Raw genomic sequence first — 18,020 nt, 5'->3', positions numbered from 1 at the left:
TTCCCTACCATACCCACAGCATTGCCGGGAATCGGAGTTGAGACTTCATTCCTTTTTCTTCCGGTGACTGTCTGATCGGAATGAATTGCTTGCGTTTTTCCCTCAGCTTAGCAGACAGGTCCAGGACAAATCGAATGGACTGGCCATGAATTTTGATCTCCTTTTCCCCAATCTAACATTCAATCTAACTGTAACTGAATGCCTCGATGCCTGATTTATATAGCAAGCCATGGCCACGTGACTCACTGTCTGTAGGAACGATACATTTCATGAGCGGGGTGTACCTAATAAACTGACGACTGAGTGTATAGTGCACTACTTTTGACCAGATCTCCATGGGCGCAGGTCAAAAGTAGTGAACTATAAAGGCAACAGGAATAGGATGACATTTGGGACAGTCATTGACTCGTATGGTGAATAAACAAAAGTATTGTAGACGTTAGCTCTGACCCTGACTGTGTGGTTTACTCCAGGGTGAAGTTTCCCCATAGGTACAGATCTATGATCTGCTCACCCTCCCCCAATCCTAACCTTAACCATTAGTGGGGGGAAATGCTAAACCGACCCATGATCAGCATCTAGAGGCCACTAACTAACACAGTGTGATTTACTCACTTGACCAGCTGGAAGGCCTCAGGGAGCACGTCGGCGAAGGCAGTACGGTAGACAATGGCATTTTTCCTCTTACAGTTCTGAATGACATCGTTGGCGAGGTAGAACAAATTGAGACGGTGAGAAGCCTCAGCTGCCAGGAGAAAGGAGCAGGAAAAAGGAGGGAGAGAGAGAATAGTTGAATTGAAAACTTAAGTGGTGGAACTGTACAAAAATTGAGCATGACAAGTGTTACACACACAAATACCATACAACTTCCTATTTGTCTAGCCTTTCAGTACCCGCCACTGACACTACTACAGCATTAGGCTTATATAGGTAACTGCCAAAATAAAAGGTAACACCAGTGTCTTAATAGGGCATGGGCCACCATAACAGCTTTAATGAGTCTTGTCCTAGATTCTACAAGTGTCTGGAACTCTATTGGCGGGATGCGACACCATTTTTCACAATCAATTTTATAATTTGGTGTTTTGTTGACAGTGATGAAACACTGTCTCAGCCACAACTCCTGAATCTTCCGTAAGTGTTCAATTGTGTTGAGCTCTAGCGACAGACAGCCATGGCATATGGTTTACATCGTTTTCATGCGCATCAAATCATTCAGTGACCACTCGTGCCCTGTGGATGAGGGCATTGTAATCCTGGAAGAGACCACTCCCATCAGGGTAGAAATGCTTCACCATAGGTTGAAGGTGATCACTAAGAATGGCTGGGTATTTATTGGTGTTTACCTTGCCCTCTAAGGGGTTGACTGGACCTAAACCATGCACCCCACCTGCTTTCAATATACTTTGTATCCCTCATTTACTCAAGTGTTTGCTTTATTTTGGTAGTTACCTGTACATTGCCTTCTCGTAACCTAAGGCTAACTTGCCTGCGTTTCGTACAAACTAGGCTACTCTTCATCCTGTCCTGCACTGATTGAAACCATGTTTTGGGTGGTTTAACAGATGCAGGCCGAAAGCCTTGCACCAGGTCCAAGATACCCTGGCCTAGAGCCTGGGCTGTTCCACTTTCAAAGGCTGTGACAAAGCTTTACCCAAGGCCAAGTAGGCTCTACATTTAAAATTGACAAAATAAGAAAACAATTATGCTTATTTTGCTTTCCCCTCGTTGTCAAACTAACCCCAACCTCTCAATACCTTTAGCAGGTGATGACGGCATCATTGTCACCGATACTGTTATGGTTCTATATAATACCAAGACAAAGCACTGCAAATACCAGACAAATCCGAACAAAATTTGATTTACAAAAGAACCAAGATTACATTTTTTCCAAGGGTCCCATTAGCTTTCAAATATCTGCAAGCCATCTCCCCCAAAAAATAGTTTTCAAAGAGTTCACCTGAGTTCTAAACAAAGCAGCATTTAATAGGATACCATGACATTTAGCCACGCTATTATTCAAATCAGACTCCTAAAGCGGTTGAACAACTACAGTTAGCTTAAAAAGTATTGGGACATTGACCCATTTTTGTTTATTTATTGGCTCTGTACTCCAGCACTTTGGATATGAAATGACACAATGTAAATATGAATAGAATATGTTTCTAAACACTTCTACATTAATGGGGATGCTACCATGATTACGGAAAATCCTGAATGAATCCTGAATATTGATGAGTGAGAAAGTTACAATAACAAGTGAGGTTAGCATTTGGGGGGATGACATGATGATTTCTGCCATAGAATCCCTTGGCCGGGCAGCCTAAGCGTTTTTTCGGGACACCAAAGTCCAAACTAAAAACAATATTTAAAAAAAATGCTTTCAGTTAAACATAAATGACTACAACCAAATATAAAGTATTTGGTAAAAAAGATAATGGACCTACAGTGCCTTCAGACAGTATTCATATCCCTTGACTTTCCAAATTTTGTTCCATTAACAGCCTGAATTTAAAATAGATTACATTTAGATTTTGTCGTCACTGGCCTACCCCATTAATGTCAAAGTGGAATGATGGTGTTTGACATTTTTTCAAATTAATACAAAATTAAAAGTTGAAATGTCTTGGGTCAATAAGTATTCAACGCCCTTTGTTATGGCAAGCCTAAATAAATTCAGGAGTAAAAATGTGCTTAACAAGTCATATAATAAGTTGCATGACCTCACTCTGTGTGCAATAATAGGGTTTAACATAATTTTCTAATTACTACCTCATCTCTGTACCCCAAACATACAATTAGCTGTAAGCTCCCTGAGTCGATGAGTACATTTTAAACACAGATTCAACCACAAAGACCAACCAGGGAGGTTTTCCAATGCCTCGAAAAGGGCACCTATTAGTAGATGGGTGAAAAAAAAGACATTGAAAATCCCTTTGAGCACGGTGAAGTTATTAATTACCCTTTGGATAGTGCATCAATGAACCTAGTCACTACAGGCGTCCTTCCTAACAGAGTTGCCGGAGAAGAAGGAAACCGCTCAGAGATTTCACCATGAGGCCAATGGTGACTTTAAAACAGAGGTTAATGGCTGTGATAGGAGAAAACTGAGAATGGATCAACAACATTCTAGTTACTCCACAATACTAGCCTAATCGACAGAGTAAAAAGAAGGAAGACGGTACAGGATACAAATATTCCAGAGCATGCATCCTGTTTGCAACAGGCACTAACGTTCTACTGCAAAAAATGTGGTAAAGCAATTAACTCCTGAATACAAAGTGTTATGTTTGGGGCAAATCCAATTCAACACATTACTGAGTACCATGCTCCATAATTTCAAGCATAGTGGTGGCCGCATCATGTTATGGGTACATTAAGGAGTTTTCCTGGACAAAAAAGAAACACAATGGTGCTAAGCACAGGCAAAATCCTAGATCAAAACCTGGTTCAGTATGCTTTCCACCAGACACTGGGAGATTAATTCACCTTTCAGCAGGACAATAGCCTAAACCACAAGGCCAAATCTACACTGGAGTTGCTTACCAAGAAGACAGTTAATGTTCCTGAGTGGCCTAGTTACAGTTTTGACTTAAATCTACATGAAAATCTAGGGCAAGACCTGGGGGGAAAAAAACATGTTTTCACTTTGTCATTATGGGGTAATGTGTGTAGATGGGTGAGAGGAAAACATATATTTAATACATTTTTAATTCAGGCAATAACAACCAAATGTGGAATAAGTCAAGGCAGTGTTTCCTCTGCATTCATTTAAGTGTGGCGGTGCGCAACGGCAGACAATCATTGCTGCCACACCAAAAAAACGCATCCTATTTCTTCCAAACATAGTTTTAATAAAGTTCTGTAACTAGCACATTCGCTTCTCTTGGTAAATACACTGCTCAAAAAAATAAAGGGAACACTAAAATAACACATCCTAGATCTGAATGAATGAAATAATCTTATTAAATACTTTTTCTTTACATAGTTGAATGTGCTGACAACAAAATCACACAAAAATAATCAATGGAAATCCAATTTATCAACCCATGGAGGTCTGGATTAGGAGTCACACTCAAAATTAAAGTGGAAAACCACACTACAGGCTGATCCAACTTTGATGTAATGTCCTTAAAACAAGTCAAAATGAGGCTCAGTAGTGTGTGTGGCCTCCACGTGCCTGTATGACCTCCCTACAACGCCTGGGCATGCTCCTGATGAGGTGGTGGATGGTCTCCTGAGGGTTCTCCTCCCAGACCTGGACTAAAGCATCCGCCAACTCCTGGACAGTCTGTGGTGCAACGTGGCGTTGGTGGATGGAGCGAAACATGATGTCCCAGATGTGCTCAATTGGATTGAGGTCTGGGGAACGGGCGGGCCAGTCCATAGCATCAATGCCTTCCTCTTGCAGGAACTGCTGACACACTCCAGCCACATGAGGTCTAGCATTGTTTTGCATTAGGAGGAACCCAGGGCCAACCGCACCAGCATATGGTCTCACAAGAGGTCTGAGGATCTCATCTCGGTACCTAATGGCAGTCAGGCTACCTCTGGCGAGCACATGGAGGGCTGTGCGGCCCCCCAAAGAAATGCCACCCCACACCATGACTAACCCACCGCCAAACCGGTCATGCTGGAGGATGTTGCAGGCAGCAGAACGTTCTCCACGGCGTCTCCAGACTCTGTCACGTCTGTCACATGTGCTCAGTGTGAACCTGCTTTCATCTGTGAAGAGCACAGGGCGCCAGTGGCGAATTTGCCAATCTTGGTGTTCTCTGGCAAATGCCAAACGTCCTGCACGGTGTTGGGCTGTAAGCACAACCCCCACCTGTGGACGTCGGGCAGACACATGTTGGGCAGACACATGCACATTTGTGGCCTGCTGGAGGTCATTTTGCAGGGCTCTGGCAGTGCTCCTCCTGCTCCTCCTTGCACAAAGGCGGAAGTAGCAGTCCTGCTGCTGGGTTGTTGCCCTCCTACGGCCTCCTCCACGTCTCCTGATGTACTGGCCTGTCTCCTGGTAGCGCCTCCATGCTCTGGACACTACGCTGTCAGACGCAGCAAACCTTCTTGCCACAGCTCGCATTGATGTGCCATCCTGGATGAGCTGCACTACCTGAGCCACTTGTGTGGGTTGTAGACTCCGTCTCATGCTACCACTAGAGTGAAAGCACCGCCAGCATTCAAAAGTGACCAAAACATCAGCCAGGAAGCATAGGAACTGAGAAGTGGTCTTGTGGTCACCACCTGCAGAACCACTCCTTTATTGGGGGTGTCTTGCTAATTGCCTATAATTTCCACCTGTTGTCTATTCCATTTGCACAACAGCATGTGAAATGTATTGTCAATCAGTGTTGCTTCCTAAGTGGACAGTTTGATTTCACAGAAGTGTGATTGACTTGGGAGTTACATTGTGTTGTTTAAGTGTTCCCTTTATTTTTTTGAGCAGTGTATATCATCTGTCTGGGTTCAACACAGTTCTGAAGGTTATTTAGCTCTGTGAGTTGTGGCAGGCAGCCTGCAACTCAAGAAACACAGCGTGCCAGTGACCAGTGCTCGATACAGACGCTCTGCGGCGCGAAACACAATTCACTTGAATCGCTTCAGAATGCACCTACGCGAGAAACGGCACGCCAGGGACCAGCAGGCAATACAGAAGCCCTGCAGAGCGTAACACAATTCACATGAATCACCTGCGTGCTTCTGCGAGAGAAACTGCAAGAAAGGTACGTTAGCTTGTTTGACTAAGATTAGTTAGCCAACTAGTTAACTAAATAAGCTAGCTATAACCCAAAACTCTACTAACATCATTTAGATCTATAATATTGCTTCCACATTTGTAACAGCAATTAGCCATCCAAAATCCACAAGTATTTTTTTATTTCACCTTTATTTAACCAGGTAGGCCAGTTGAGAACAAGTTCTCATTTACAACGGCAACCTGGCCAAGATAAAGCAAAGCAGTGCGACAAAAACAACACAGAATTACACAAACGTACAGTCAATGACACCATAGATTTTTCTATTTTTATTTTCTATGTACAATGTGTGCAAGTGTAGAAGAGTAGGGATGTAGGCAATAAATAGGCCATAGATGCAAAATAATTACAATTTAGCATTAATACTGGAGTGATAGATGTGCAGATGATTGTGTAAGTAGAGATACTAGGATGCAAAAGAGCAAGAGGGTAAGTAATAATAAGGGGATGAGGTAGTTGGGTGTGCTATTTAAAGATACAGCGATCAGTAAGCTGCTCTGACAGCTGATGCTTAAAGTTAGAAAGTTAGATAAGTCTCCAACTTCAGTGATTTTTGCAATTCGTTCCAGTCATTGGCAGCAGAGAACTGGAAGGAAAGGCGGCCAAAGGAAGTGTTGGCTTTGGGGGTGACCAGTGAAATATACCTGCTGGAGCGCGTGCTACGGGTGGGAGTTGCTATGGTGACCAGTGAGCTGAGATAAGGTGTTATTTCATAGTTTTGATGTCTTCCCTATTATTCTACAATGTAGAAAATAAAGAAAAACCCTTGAACTAAAGTACAAACTTTTGACTGGTACTTTAGTTGAAACTATAATATTGATATCGTAAGTCCTTGCATCCTTAGCTTTGTCTATGCATTTGATAGTGGTTACATTTCTCCAGCCCCATCTCTCAGCTTTCTCTACATAGGCGTGGAGATCGCTTTGTTATTGTTTCAACAGCTGTTTGCCACTTTAAGGACTAAAACATGAGCAGCATCAAACAGTAATTTACAGTTAGGCATACTTTAGCAGTACTACAACAATAATCACATATGGTTTCTAAAACACTGCACATATTGAAATTATGAATATGGACTACCAAAGCTCATTAACAAAAACGCAGAGGAAAGCATATAGAATACCACAGTATGAGTCATAATACCCATAAAACCTAGCGGTTAAACAGAAAAATGTTTCCAACCATTTTTTCACCATTCATTTTTCCCATAGGGGATTTAAAATCACTTCAAATAAAGGCTATGTTTCGTGTAGGCTTACACTAGCGTGACGTTTTGATAACCATGTAAATCTCTCTAGTGACTTTTATCAATATATTCACCTATATTTACCCCCCCAAAAATGCGCGCTAATTAGCTGCTAATGTGGCTATCATAAAGAACTCCAAATGCCATGATGATCTGGACAAGACTGCCGAATCGAGGCTAAGAATCTCTCGATTAACTATCTAATGCTAGCTAAATGTAGTTAGTAATGAATAAGTTGGCTAAATTTAAATGTACCTGTTAACAAAGGTGCCAGCCAGAGATGAGGTGCAGGAGCTCGCAGGGATTTGTAGTTTTGTATTATGTCTACTTTGATGTTAGTTAGCTATTCAAATCAGAGAGTAAATAGAGAAGAATATATTGACAAAAGTCACCTTGTCCAAGAGATTTACATGGTTATCAAAACGTTACGCCAGGGTAAACCTACACGAAACACAGTCCTTATTTTAAGTGTTTCTAAAATCCCCTATGGGAAAAATGAATGGTGGAAAAAACGATTGGAACCATTTCCCTGTTTGACCGCTAGGTTTTATGATACCTCCACTGTAGGGCTTTATAGCAGCAGCACAGCGTGTTTCAGTTTCTGGGAGAACACAATACATCCAGGCATCTGCAATTATCGGCAATAATAATTGCTAGTATCATACACAAGCATTATACCCTCCCTATAGGCCTACAACAACTGAAGCTCCCAAAATGAGAGGTTAGCCTACTCATGTCTGCTCCTCACACGTTCCTATATTTAGTGTGTAATAACTACTATGTAGTAAACAGTAGGTTACACGAGCAATAACATCAAAAACGTTAACTAGTGTTTGACTTGTTACGTTACCACTTAGCCTAGCTACATGTTTATAAAAGTTACTAACAAGTTAACTAGCTCGAGAAATGGCTAACATGTATCTTGATTATTTTATAGTGTTTTGTACACATCTTCTAATTCAAACTGATGATTGTGATTCTAATTTCATCCCATCAAGACCACTAAGAACAGAGAAAGGTAGCCCTCCATCCAGACAGAAACCAGGGATGGCAATAGCTTCAAGGAATGTGAAAGTCTGAACAGGAGAACCTATTCCAGGGTAGAATTTATAGCGAACAGCTTTACACTAAGTTACATCTATGCGGAGAATACTCGTTCACTAAAGCCATTGTTTGTCAACAACTGACCAGATACATTGTAACAAGCATTTGCTAGTTAGACGTCAACAGCTTGTAGTGACAGCATTTGTCTTGCTGGGACTCCAAGTCCTAGCTAGCAAGGCAGCATTTACCTAGTTTGCTAAGAAGCTCCAGGGTACTATTTTCCGCACACCCGCGTTAACTAACGTTACCTAACAAACTAGCTTTTGTTTCACATGTCATCCCTGTCTTGTGCACCAATGTCACGAAAACACACGTGTTATTCTAGCTAAGTAGATGAGATGGTGTCAACAATCGGTAACCATAGCTGCATTTGTTAATATAAGTTGCTAGCTAACAGTTATCTAGCTAAAGTTGGCTAAGCTAGCCAGGCAAACCAGCTAACGTTAGCTAGCTAAGATTAGCAACTCACATTTCCTCAACCATTTCATCCAGTAACGAACGATAAGACTGTGGTATTTCTTGTTCTCGATACACCAATTTGATAGTCCTTGAATTGATTCCATTGTGTTCGACACTCCTTGAAACCGTCGGTCCAAAGTTGACTCTAGGGCCGCAGGCGAACCACGACCGTGGCCGCTTGACGCGCCAGACCCTGCAGCCATTTTCCAGGCCTTGAACTGACAAGCTAGCTGGTTCTTGCCTGTCGCGCGTTGTGATCAACCTAGTCAAGAGTGCACTTGTGCGGTATGGTGCCGCGCTGGCTGTACACATTAGTAAATTGCTATTGTTTTAACAGTACATTCAGTTATTACTGTACTTGCTAACGATAACGTATATTATGTCATTGGTTTTATTTCAACAACTTGTGCAACAAAGGAATGTATTATTATAGAGTTGGTTGGTCGTTACTAGAAAACTCATTCAAAACAGACGATTTAATGTGAATGTAGCGCCACTATGTGGCTAAATAGCTGCAGCTCAGCATGGCCTGTCACTAAAATCATGCAGCTTTCTTTCTTCCCCTTTACATTCCAAGATCACTTTCCTAACTCCCTTCCCTCCTATCCTAGCTCCATTTCCTTCTTTCCAATCTTCCTTTCCTCCTTTTTTAAATTCCTTTCTTTCTTTCCTAGCATACTTTCATTGATCCTTTTCTTCCTTTTCTCCCCTCCTTTGCTTTCCTAGCTCCCTTCTCACCTATCCTTTCCTAACTGCCTTTGACTTCTTCCATGCCTAGCTTCCTTTCCTCTTTTCCTAGCTCTTTTCCTCTTTTTCTAGTATTTTGTTTTCATGTTATAATCTTGTGTATATTTTGTTTTCATTTATTTTAAAGAGGACCACGATGGAAATGAAAGTTTTTGTCATCCTCGATGATTTTAAAGGCATTGTACTATATCCAGTACAGTGTGGTTGTATTGTGTTTAAAATTAAATCAAAAAGTTAGGAAAGGGAGCTAGCAAAGGAGGAAAGAAAAGGGAGCTAGAAAATGAGCTAGATGGAAAGGAAAGATAGAAAGGGGGCTAGGAGAAGAGGAAAGGAATCTAGGAAAGGAGGTAAGGGAGCTAGGAAAGGAACAACATTTATATTGGAAAAGGGGTCTAGGAAATGAAAAAAGGGAGTTAGGAAAGAAGAAAATTGACTAGGAAAGGAAGCTAGAAAAAGAGGAAAGGAAAGGCAGCTAGGAAAGGAGGAAAGGGAGTTAGGAAAGGAGGAATTGAAAATCAGAAAGGAACTAGGAAAGGAAAGGAGGAAATTGAGCTAGGAAGGGAAAGGAGGAAAGGGAACTAGGAAAGGAGATAGTATAGGTAATAGTATACGTTTTTAGTGAAAGGCCACTTTTGGTGACAGGCCATGCTATAGGACTGCAGCTGGATTCTTAAGCAATAAGGCCCGAAGGTGTGGTATATGGCCAATATACCATACCACGGCTAAGGGCTGTTATTAGGCAAGACGCAACGCAAAGTGCCTGGATATACAGCCCTTAGCCATGGTATATTGGCCATATACCACAAACTCCCAAGGTGACTTATTGCTATTATCAACTGGTTACCAACATAATTAGAACAGTAAAAATAAATGTTTTGTCATATTCGTGGTATACCACAGCTTTCAGCCAATCAGCATTCAAGGCTCTAACCAAGTGGGTTATAATATATATTTGCTCAGGCTTTAAAGGGCATATCCACAGTTGAAGCAATATACCCTATACAGTGGTTGTATACATTTATAATGTTTACAAACATTGGAGTAAAACAAGCTTATATTTTAGGTTCCGATGGGAGTGTGACAATTGAACAAAGCCCATGAGGCATTTAGAAGTTATATTGTTCAAGAATCAATGGGGTATACATCATTAATTTATAAATTCTAAATGAATTGTAGCATCTGCGGATTGCCCCTTTAATCCATTGTTAGGATGAGTAGAGGTGGCTGACGTCTTCATCTGAAAAAAGTAATACGCGTACAGGTGACTGCCAGTTTGACATCAGTCACCTGTACTCATCCTAACAATGGAATAAATCTTGAGCAAATAAGAAATGAATCTCTGCCTTTTTTGTTGAGTGCGCCAACACATTTCTGCCTCGAATCATCGGTAGTCCTTTTGGACGTTTTTCTAGGTAAGCCATTTTGTTGGATTTTTGTCATGGTTGTTGAGCACCCCTTCTTTCTTGCTGTAGCCTGGAGGCCTACATGAATTCTCATGTCACAGGGCCACAGTCAGCAGATTTCAAGTTCTGATTAACAAAAACATTACTTTATTTTAGCAAAAAGGGTACAATTTATCAAAAACAATTTAGGTCTGAAACAATTATATATAAAATATTAAGCACAAGTACATTGTGTATAACCAAAACACTATTATATTATGCCCAACCCAAAAATGTGATGGAGGGTGTTGAGTAAAAGTTGGGAAGAGCGGAGGCAAAGGAAATGGATTGAATCAAGGAAGACAACATTAAAACAGCAAAATATCCTTCTCAGCCCAACCATTTGTCCTCTTTTGATAAACAGAGAAAATGTGCAAAACATAGGCCCTACATACACCAAAAACATGACATGAAATTACAATATTTCCTCACGGGAAATATAAAAATAAACAACTCCCCAACGGGCTGTTTGAACAGTTTTTAGGAAGGGTTGTGCATTGCCTCAACACAGTAACCTGTATTTACCAATGCAGTGATCTCTCTGTTGTCCTCTACCTGGGCCTTTCCTTAGCATGGTTAAGAACAATAACACATACTACCAGTATGGTAACTCACCCTCAACCCATAAGACTGCTAAATAGTCAATTAATGACACCCAAACTATCTGCACTGACTATCTCGCACTGACTGACCCTACGCACACTCACTAGACTATACATACAAACACTGACTCACACATACACAACATTGACACTCCCATACAAAACCCACACATTCACAAAATGTTTATTTGATTTTGACCATGTTTCGGTTGTCCTGTATTAGGCTTAACTGTATTAACTGTATTAGGCTTAACTAAAAAAAATCTTTAAGTCGGTAGATCAAATCAGTATCCAGCTATTCTTGGTTTCCCCCCGATACCCATCTAGGTAGTTACAGCTCAAGAGACTCTCTGAAAGTGGCCAGGGATAGAGTCATTCAACATGAATGATAATTGCTAAGCAAAAACATTGTGGTTCAAATACCCAATGGCCTAATGAAAGGTTTTTACGTATTTTCTCCCAATCCAATAGAAACACTCCTAGAAGATTGAAAATGATTTGTGTTTTGCGTCGTCACAATAGTAACATTTATAAGGTACAATTTCCTTCGTTATCAAATGTAAAACACTCATGTGCAAAATAGTTTTGGCAATGACTTATTCCTCAAAATGATTTTCTTTTCACACCATAGAAAACTGACAAACGTATCAAAAAAATAAAGGACGATAAATGTATTCTATCAAACAAATCAATGAAATTAGAAAGCATTAAGCCAATTAATATGCTCTAGTCTGCACCCAGGATTTTCAAGCAGACCTCTATTTTATGAGTAATACCTTAAATCTAACAGCTGTTATTTCTCCTCTCGTAGTTCTTAGTGGTTGCTGTCATTCCAGTTGCATGCTACTGGGGTTGTTAGTATTCACACTGAGGTGGATTTAGTCAATAGTTACATTAAACTGTGGCTAACAGACTCGGCAGAGTGTGTAATAAAAGCAATGGTTTTGTTGCCACTGGTTGGCAGAGGTTTAGTGCCAGTTGTATCAGCTGCCTTTTTCACTGTTCCCTGTGCTGGATCCGCTGAAGGATTAACAGGTTCTTGTAATGTTTTTCATTGTATTGTCGATGTTTTATGCTTCACTACTACTGATAACTTTATCATAACTAACTGAGTTTATGTTAGGTTAAAAGGTATTCCATAAATCTTGAGCTATGTTACTTTCTTTTATATTTGTGCATAGTGTATTTCATGTGATTGTATTTTTGTTGATAATTCTGAAATACAAAATTATCTTCTTTCAAATCAGTAATCAGTATAAAAAAAATAAAAAAAAATTGAAAAATTAAACCACTGCTTTATCACATCAACCATAAAAAAAATATTCCCAGATCATTTCAATTAAAAAAAAAAAACTCTCGAACACTGACAAAAAAATGGTCAAAAGATGGTCAAACGGTGCAATGACTTCCAAGTTCAGTTTTATATCCTCTACTCCGGCTCTTGTTTCATAGACCTCAGTAATATGGGGATAGACTGACCCCTCCTTTGGGTTTCCACTGATGCAATATCTGTCTCTGTCTTCACTGTGCCAGGCCTGCTGTGGCACCTCTGTGGCTGATGTCCATGGAGGGAGAGCTGATGTGAGTGAAGGACCAGGAGGGTGGAGGAGACACGGCTGTCTTGTGTAGCTGGGCTACCGCATGCTGAGCAAGGTGACATTTCAAGCCTCTTATTTCCCTTTCTTCTCTTGCTGACAGTCAGACATGAGGGGTTATAGGTGTCTGTGCTCAACGGGCAAGAGTCTTGTGAGGTAATTTCCTGGTAGTTGTCCTCGCGCTGCAGGCGCTTGCAGCTGGGTGGGGCGGCATTGGGGAAGTCAGAGTCCAACCAGCTAAGCTTGCGCTTCTGATGGAGCAAGAGTGTAGAAAAACAAATGAGATACAAGTCTTACATATTATAGATAGTGTGAGAATCATTATGACAATGATATATTAAACAGCGATAACTAGAGCAGTAAGAGACCCACCTTGACTGGCATGCACAGCTGATTTTGGTGCCATCGTGGCGGAAGACTGGGTGTGGGGTTCTGGGTGGCAGCGACAGGGGTCACATGGGGGAACCACATCTTCAGCATCATCTCTACCTGCAGAAGGGTGCGGAGGAATTTTTCTCTGTGGAAAGAGTACTGTCATTAATAACATTTTACGACATGAAACATTTCAAGTAAATTTGTAACTACACCATAAATTACCATTTGCTAGACATACACAAGATGGTTTGGTTTGCTTACCCCATTTCAGGTTTCTGAAGAATACCCAGGATCCTCTGGAGTCTATCGATGGCAACGCTCGACTGGAAACTGCTAAGACCTCTCTCAAATCTCCCTGTCTTGAGTCCATTCAGAAGCTCCAACAGGGGTCTGATAAACCTTTGCAGCTCTGAACACTAGGAGAGAGAAGGGAAACAGAAAACATATATATCCACTGTCTGATAATGTCCCTGGATGCGAAAATCAGTAACTCAGTATTTTCAAATCAGTCAAAGCAGTCTTTAAACAACAAAACTCACTTTTTGAGCGAAGGCCAGGTCTCCTTGCATGGTCTCCTCTGTGCTTCCCTTTGTGCTTAACGCAGCACTGCCAGGGGAAGCCACCATGGATGGGTAGGTGGTGGTGTGAGGAAAGCATTTTGCTTGTCCACTCCCAGCCACGGACCAGTGTAACCTAGGGGCTGCCTCGCCACCCCCGGCCAGGGAGAAGGGTACTGAGCAGGTCTTGCCACCCCCTGAGCTATCTCCCTCACTTTCGGAGGTGAAGACATCAATGTCTGCCTCGTCCTCAGTCACGTCGCTCTCGCTGAGGAGGAAGCTAGGGGTGGAGGAGCGGGAGTCATAGGTCGGCCATTTGGTGGACATGCTCAACAAATGCATCCCTAGAGAAAGAGAGAGATCAGTCACAAGGAACATCAGAAATACCTTAGAGTAACTGATGTAGAGTTAATGCTGACCTAGGCATTATAACAAGTACTGTATGTAGAAAACCCCCCTTTAACAAAATGACAGTCATATCTATCACAATTTAAATTAAAACTACTGTTTTCACATCATGCTCCAGAAAACTAGTAGGTGTGTCCCCTAATAAATATTCAAAAAGGAAGGCTGTTAGTCACTGATCTTGGTATAAACTCCACCAGCTGTTGCTTTGCTATACATGTGAACATGTGCTGAGTGGGGGTGTGACGTACAAGGTCATGTGGGGTTTGACTGTATGGCTCAAGGATTTTGTCAGCTATTAGTTACATTTCAAAGTATCTGATCTGACCACTGTAATATCAAACTAACTGATTATCCTAAAACAAAATGACAGAGGCTGCATTATACACTACATTGTTTCACGCATTACAAAGTTGTGTATGTTCATTGAATGCTTCTCATAAACTCGCTATGCTTTTACTTTCAATTTTAGTCTATACTGTATGAAGCGCATATATATATACATAGAAACAACTGTAAAGACATTAACTGATTCCAGGTTTGAGGCGTTAGCCAAGATGGAAGGTTCAGACTAGAGCAGGGAATGCTGATCCTGAACCAGAGCATAAGGCACAACCAATAATGATTAGACTTCTGGCTTAAATATTGTAACCAAGAGTGCAGGTTTGAAAGTTCAAAGCTAGTTAAAATAGATCTGGGGAAGCAAATTTGTATAGAAAAACATAAGTTACAGTTGTCTATATAGCCTATGATATATATATATATATTACCTTTTAGGAGGAAGCCGATGCGAAGACAATTCAATAAAACAGTAAAATGGATAACTAGTTGAATAACCGGTATTCCTTCTCCAATTGCAATTGTAAGATCTTATTCAAAAACCAATGACAAACACTGATGTTGATGGCGCGCTATAGTTGTAGAGTCCTCTGTTCTCAACGTCTCATTACTGTTTCCTCCTTTCCCTCGTTTTAGATTCCGTTTACCTTTCTAAGTCCTCAGTACAGCGAGGGGTAACATGTGAATCCCTACCATGCGCTACACGTGCTGAACTGTGTGCTCTGCCGTGGTTGGTTAGCAGATGGTACAAAGCGCTCTCATTGCTTGAGAATATAACCATTCAGTGACTACATAAATACTGATTGGCCAGTAACTGTTACTTGTCATGCATCGCTCACTGTCACGTGTGAGACGTGGGGAGGGCTGTGGCTGTATACTACAGTAGTCAACAAGGAAAAACACGAGGCAGTAACGACACCGGTTATACAGTGTGGCTGAGGTGTCTTGTCCTGCATTATCGTAATGTAGGACTGACTAGTCACTAGTCTAGGTGCTAACGGGTTCGACCCCACGTGGAGAACACCGGACAACAACTGATGTCATCAACTTGGATCAGCCTGATGCACCAAAGCTATATGTATACTGGGACAATTCAGAACTGGATTATGGTAGAGTTCTAGGCTGACGACCAACTACTTGAGAGTAAATACAATTTTGTTCTAGTGGGGTAGGCATGCATATTCTGCATTTGTCCAAAACTGCCATGCACGTATTGCTCCCCAAAATGTATAATTTTGTTCATCTTTGTTAATTAGTGTAGATAAATTATTCCCTATAATTGCCATTTATTGATATTTTTTGTATGATCCAACCATTCCTAAAAAATGTATATGTAACAGTGTACGTTCCGTCCCTCTTCGCCCCAACCTGGGCTCCTTGCACACATCAACAACTGACACCCACAAAGCATCGTTACCCATCGCGCCACAAAAGCCGCGACCCTTGCAACGTAAGGGGAACAACCACTTCAGGTCTCAGAGCGAGTGACGTCACTGATTGAAACGCTATTAGCGCACACCACCGCTAACTAACTAGCCATTTCACATCGGTTACATATAATTTCATCTATAAATTAGCAGGCCTAATTAATCAAGCAAATACATTTTCATTGGGAGGTCCTTCTCCAATGTTCTTACAAAGTGTTTAGGAACATATTCAATCTCTCCGTATCCCAGTCTGGTGTCCCCACTTGCTTCAAAATGTCAATCATTGTTCCTGTACCCAAGAAAGGGAAGGGAACTGAACAAGATGACTATCGCACATGGGTTATACAGTGGCTGACGTGGCTTCCGGAGGCAGTTCGAAACTCGTAGTGAGTGTTGCAACTGAGGACAGACGATTTTTACACGCTACGCGCTTCAGCACTCAGCGGGCCCGTTCTGTGAGCTTGTGTAGCCTACCACTTCGCGGCTGAGCCCTTGTTGCTCCTAGAAGTTTCCACTTCACAATAACAGCACTTGGAAAGGTGGCACGTTGAAAGTCACTGAGCTCTTCAGTATGGGTCATTCTACTGACAATGTTTGTCTATGAAGATTGCATGGCTGTGTGCTCAATTTTATACACCTGTCAGCAACGGGTGTGGCTGAAATAGCCTAATCCACTAAGGGGTGTCCACATACTTTTGTATATATAGTGTACCTGCATCTGACGGTCATGGTGCTTTCAAGACAACTGGGAACTCTGAAAAAACAAGGTAAAATCATGACGTCAGTGAACTTCAAGTCAGAAAGTTGGAGTTCTAGAAAGTTGTCAGCGTTTCCGAGTTGGATGACCGCTCAAAACGATTTTCCCCAGTCGGATCTCAGTTCTCAGTTGTCTTGAACGCTTGGAAGTTGGAGAATCGCGAGTTCCCAGTGATTTTCAACACAGCATTATTCTCAGCGGAGGGAGGGAGTAGCAGAGGGTGCGCCTCTCACCGTCCCTGCTTTCTCCTTCATTTCCTCTGGTGAGACTGACCAGAGAGAGAGAGACATAGTCTTCCACCTGATGGCGAAACTTGAGTCGCACCGCATCTGCCTCATGAACAACATGAATTTGTACCTATGACTAGAGAAAGTGAAATACTCCTTGATATTAAAATAGACATGATGAGCTGCTAATAATTTAAAAACGCAGGGCTATTGATACACTTGGCTACGCATTCATTGCAACTGAAAAAAAAATGTATGAAATGTATGCGTTCACTACTGTAAGTCGCTCTGGATAAGAGCGTCTGCTAAATGACTAAAATGTCTAAAATGTAAAATGTAAATGTAAACTGCAGCACGAGTAGAAGTAGAGAGAAGCGTGTTTTATGTTTTGCAATAGTGTTGAATAAAAACAGTCTTGACAGTGCTGAGTAAAAATTAGACATGAAGTCACTCAAAAAAACAGCAGCTCTTTGCTGTATTCTTTGACAGTCTTTCTCTGGTCATGGTTTTAAACATTATGAAATCTCATGTAGGTGTAACAGTATAGTTTCCGTCCCTCTCCTCGCCCCAACCTGGGCTTGAACCAGGGACCCTCTGGCACAGACAACAGTCACCCTCGAAGCATCGCGCCACAAAAGCCGCAGCCCTTGCAGAGCAAGGGGAACAACTACTTGAGGTCTCAGAGCGAGTGACGTCACCCAATTGAAACACTATTAGCGCGCACCACTGCTAACTAACTAGCCATTTCGCATAGGTTACACTCACCCCCCTTTTGACCTCCTCCTTTTCCGCAGCAACCAGTGATCCGGGTCGACAGCATCAATGTAACAGTATAGCTTCCGTCCCTCTCCTCGCCCCAACCTGGGCTTGAACCAGGGACCCTCTGCACACAGCTATCTGATTGGCCAGCGCAGTAGGCGCACTCGATTTAGCCACAGATCTCCCAGTCAGCTGGGTATGTGGAGTTTGTATTTTCAGA

General features: G+C 41.7%; 2 protein-coding genes across 5 annotated transcripts in view; both read right to left on the bottom strand.

The window, feature by feature from the left end:
- The window catches only part of LOC115173293 (regulation of nuclear pre-mRNA domain-containing protein 2), a 46,754-nt gene extending 37,769 nt beyond the window's left edge, over positions 1-8,985 (bottom strand). For all 4 annotated transcript variants that reach the window (XR_003871578.1, XR_003871577.1, XR_003871579.1 and 1 more), the window contains exons 1-2: positions 8,579-8,985; positions 616-745 (exon numbers count right to left, since the gene is read on the bottom strand). Coding sequence is in view for 1 of the 4 variants with exons in the window: in XM_029731256.1 (XP_029587116.1) it covers positions 616-745; positions 8,579-8,771 (323 nt within the window). In the remaining 3 variants the exon portion in view is untranslated. The remainder of the gene's footprint in view (positions 1-615; positions 746-8,578) is intronic.
- A 1,857-nt stretch (positions 8,986-10,842) lies between these two features.
- LOC115173291 (uncharacterized) lies at positions 10,843-15,317 on the bottom strand. Its single transcript, XM_029731255.1, has 5 exons — positions 15,062-15,317; positions 13,869-14,230; positions 13,591-13,745; positions 13,327-13,471; positions 10,843-13,205 (listed from the first exon to the last, which is right to left on the bottom strand). Exons 2-5 carry the CDS (start codon positions 14,226-14,228, stop codon positions 12,789-12,791), a joined length of 1,077 nt encoding a protein of 358 aa, XP_029587115.1. The 5' UTR covers positions 14,229-14,230; positions 15,062-15,317; the 3' UTR covers positions 10,843-12,788.
- Positions 15,318-18,020: the final 2,703 nt, after the last annotated feature.

The sequence above is a fragment of the Salmo trutta genome, chromosome 34 (genome assembly GCF_901001165.1).
Source record: "Salmo trutta chromosome 34, fSalTru1.1, whole genome shotgun sequence".
Classification (NCBI taxonomy): Eukaryota; Metazoa; Chordata; class Actinopteri; order Salmoniformes; family Salmonidae; genus Salmo; species Salmo trutta.
This window is presented reverse-complemented; position numbering and strand designations above follow the sequence as displayed.

Bases quoted from the DNA above. Each gene is read 5' to 3' on its own strand.
- LOC115173291 (XM_029731255.1), bottom strand. From the start codon at position 14,228: ATGCATTTGTTGAGCATGTCCACCAAATGGCCGACCTATGACTCCCGC. The intron at 13,746-13,868 runs GTGAGTTTTGTT...TCTCTCTCCTAG, and splicing joins ACCTGGCCTTCGCTCAAAAA to TGTTCAGAGCTGCAAAGGTT. The intron at 13,472-13,590 runs GTAAGCAAACCA...CTCTTTCCACAG, and splicing joins CTTCAGAAACCTGAAATGGG to AGAAAAATTCCTCCGCACCC.